At 34.3% G+C, this 2,555-nt stretch overlaps 1 protein-coding gene across 1 annotated transcript; it reads left to right on the plus strand.

The window, feature by feature from the left end:
• The first annotated feature begins 1,050 nt into the window (after positions 1 to 1,050).
• LOC120144915 (ethylene-responsive transcription factor ERF110) lies at positions 1,051 to 2,267 on the plus strand. The gene has a single exon (XM_039158868.1). The coding sequence runs from the start codon at positions 1,051 to 1,053 to the stop codon at positions 2,053 to 2,055; it is 1,005 nt and encodes a 334-aa protein (XP_039014799.1). The 3' UTR covers positions 2,056 to 2,267.
• The last annotated feature ends 288 nt before the right edge of the window (positions 2,268 to 2,555 follow it).

A 2,555-nucleotide genomic window follows, 5' to 3' on the forward strand; every position in this document is an offset into this window, starting at 1 on the left:
ATGAACAAAATGATGATAAGGACGTTGCTTGTTGTGAGAGTGATGATATAAACCGTTTAATAATATTATTTCATCCAAATAGGATCCACAAACGTTTTTTTACTTTTTTTTATTTCATACAAAACCTTCAATTTAAAACCCTAAATCTATAATTCATTTTACCCTAAATCTCAAATAGAAAATAAATAAATAAATATTTAATAATATATATAAATGAATTGATATTGAATTGATTCATGACATCAACTCAGTTAAATTTTAATAAATAATATATATATACTCTTTACCCGTATAGAAATAAAAACACACACACACAATGATAGTTATGCACACTCACTATGCGAGTAGAAAAAATATAAAATTATAACTAAAATTTATTTTTTAAAATTTTAATAATTGTTAATAAAGAAGTAAAAATATAAACAAAAAATAATATAAAGAGAGAACGTAAGAGAAAAGCTATTTTTCTCTTTTTGAAGTGATTAGTTATTTTCTAATCGGGTAATAATTTTTAAATAAAAAAAACTTAAACACCCTTCATTTATCATTTATTAATTTTAAGTTTTATTAATATTAATTTTTATATTAGAAATACCAATATCTAATTTATTAATTGACTAATTCGTATAAAATATTATATATTAAATTAAGTTATAATATCAATCTAAAAAAATATTATTATAAACGAAGAATCAGCCCAAAATCCAACCAAGCCCAATTGGTTTGGTAGCTACATTAATGTCGGCTCAAAAGGTGGGGGTATCTTACGCGCAAAACCGTCCTTGATGGTTTCCTAGCTCTCCAGGAATCCGGTTCACATTTGAGAATGAAAAATACTATTTGACTTTCTCATTATCCACTAAAAATAAATAAAGTTTCTATTAGATCAAATTTAAAAAGAAGCGGTTCACAAGTTTAACCGACTATTGAAGTCACCTGTCTGGCCGAATTTTGGTAGGCCGACAAACTTCGTCTTGTCGTCTATATAACTGTCTTTTATTTGTTTAAAAAAGAAAATCTATGTAAGATATTTCCAAATTTGATACTTTCATGTGTGAGATTGTTAAAAAGGTGGCGAACAAGAAAGAGAAAGTCCCCGCTGGAGTCGATGACGTCGACCAAGACCTGCAATGGTTGTTTACGCATCGGCCGATGTTTGGAGAAGAAGGGTCTTCAATGTCAATGCTATCGGAGATTAGTAGGGAAAGGGAGATGTCAGCTATGGTTTCAGCTTTGACTCACGTCGTAACCGGCAACATCCCAGAGCTGCCACCCAATGAAAAATTTGGTGATTTCGGTTCGAATACAATTGGTGATGGTGATACCAATATTAGTCCATCATCTGGAATTGGTGGGAAAAAGAGAGAAAGGGAAGAACAGGAGGGTGACGGTGGAGGCATGGCGGTGGAGGCAAACGCCCCTCCAAAATTGGTCCAAATATATGAATACAAGAGCAACGAGAACAGTATAGAAGAACCGAGGAGGAGATACAGGGGAGTGCGGCAGAGGCCATGGGGGAAATGGGCAGCTGAGATAAGGGACCCCTTCAAAGCCGCTAGAGTTTGGCTAGGCACATTCGACACCGCCGAGGCCGCCGCCAGAGCCTACGACGAAGCCGCCCTTCGATTCCGAGGCAACAAAGCCAAACTCAACTTCCCTGAAAACGCCAAACTCATATCACCCTCTCCACCAATAACAACAACACCAGCTACCCATTTCTCTGTTCCGTCTCATCAACTTCAACCCTCTCGAGCTTCCGCCCAGTACATCCACTATTCTCAGTATTTGGTTGGTTCCGGCAATGATTTTCCAAGTGGATCACAACAGCAGTCTATGAACCCCTACGACCAAATGGTTTTGTCAACTTCAGTTGGTTATCGTGAACAATCTTCTTCTTCTTCTATACCGACTTCGTATCCCATCGTTGTCCCAATTCAAACGTCGGGTCAGAACCTCAACTTGGGTAGCGGCAGTCAAGCTGTCGGTGTTGGAGATGTTGCGGTACATGCTTGGCCATCAGATTCTACTCATCATAATATGTCAACCTCTAAATAGTGTCTTTCTTACATAATCGGCTACTACATTTTTTTTTAAATTTTTCTTTAAACTTTTGGCGTTTTGCTCATTCTATTCCCAAGTATTAACATATTCTGTTATTTTTGTGGGACTATTGAGATCATACTCATATGTTGATGAGAATATTGTTGAGTAGAAACAGTAATCATGATTAAAAGAACCAATCACTGTTTAAAGATTTAAATTTTATACATGAATAATTTTTTGTCCTTCCGGTTTTCAAGGTTTTATCTTACTTGATTTTGATTGGTAAGTCCTGCATACACAAAAACTCGAGCTCAAGATTTGCTTAAGATATCAAGCTGCTTACTATTTAAATCAACCAGCTTAGTTATATAAGAATAATTTTTTAAACTAAACATGATTTTCTAATGCACCATAATTATAATTTGATATTATTTTATAGTAATTACATGTAATAAATTTTGATTTATCAGCAAGTACTTAAATCAATTATACAATAGGAGTACAATTATAAA

This window comes from Hibiscus syriacus, unplaced genomic scaffold, assembly GCF_006381635.1.
Source record: "Hibiscus syriacus cultivar Baekdansim isolate YM2019G1 unplaced genomic scaffold, ASM638163v2 tig00110890_pilon, whole genome shotgun sequence".
Lineage (NCBI taxonomy): Eukaryota > Viridiplantae > Streptophyta > Magnoliopsida > Malvales > Malvaceae > Hibiscus > Hibiscus syriacus.

Bases quoted from the DNA above. Each gene is read 5' to 3' on its own strand.
- LOC120144915 (XM_039158868.1), top strand. From the start codon at position 1,051: ATGTGTGAGATTGTTAAAAAGGTGGCGAACAAGAAAGAGAAAGTCCCC.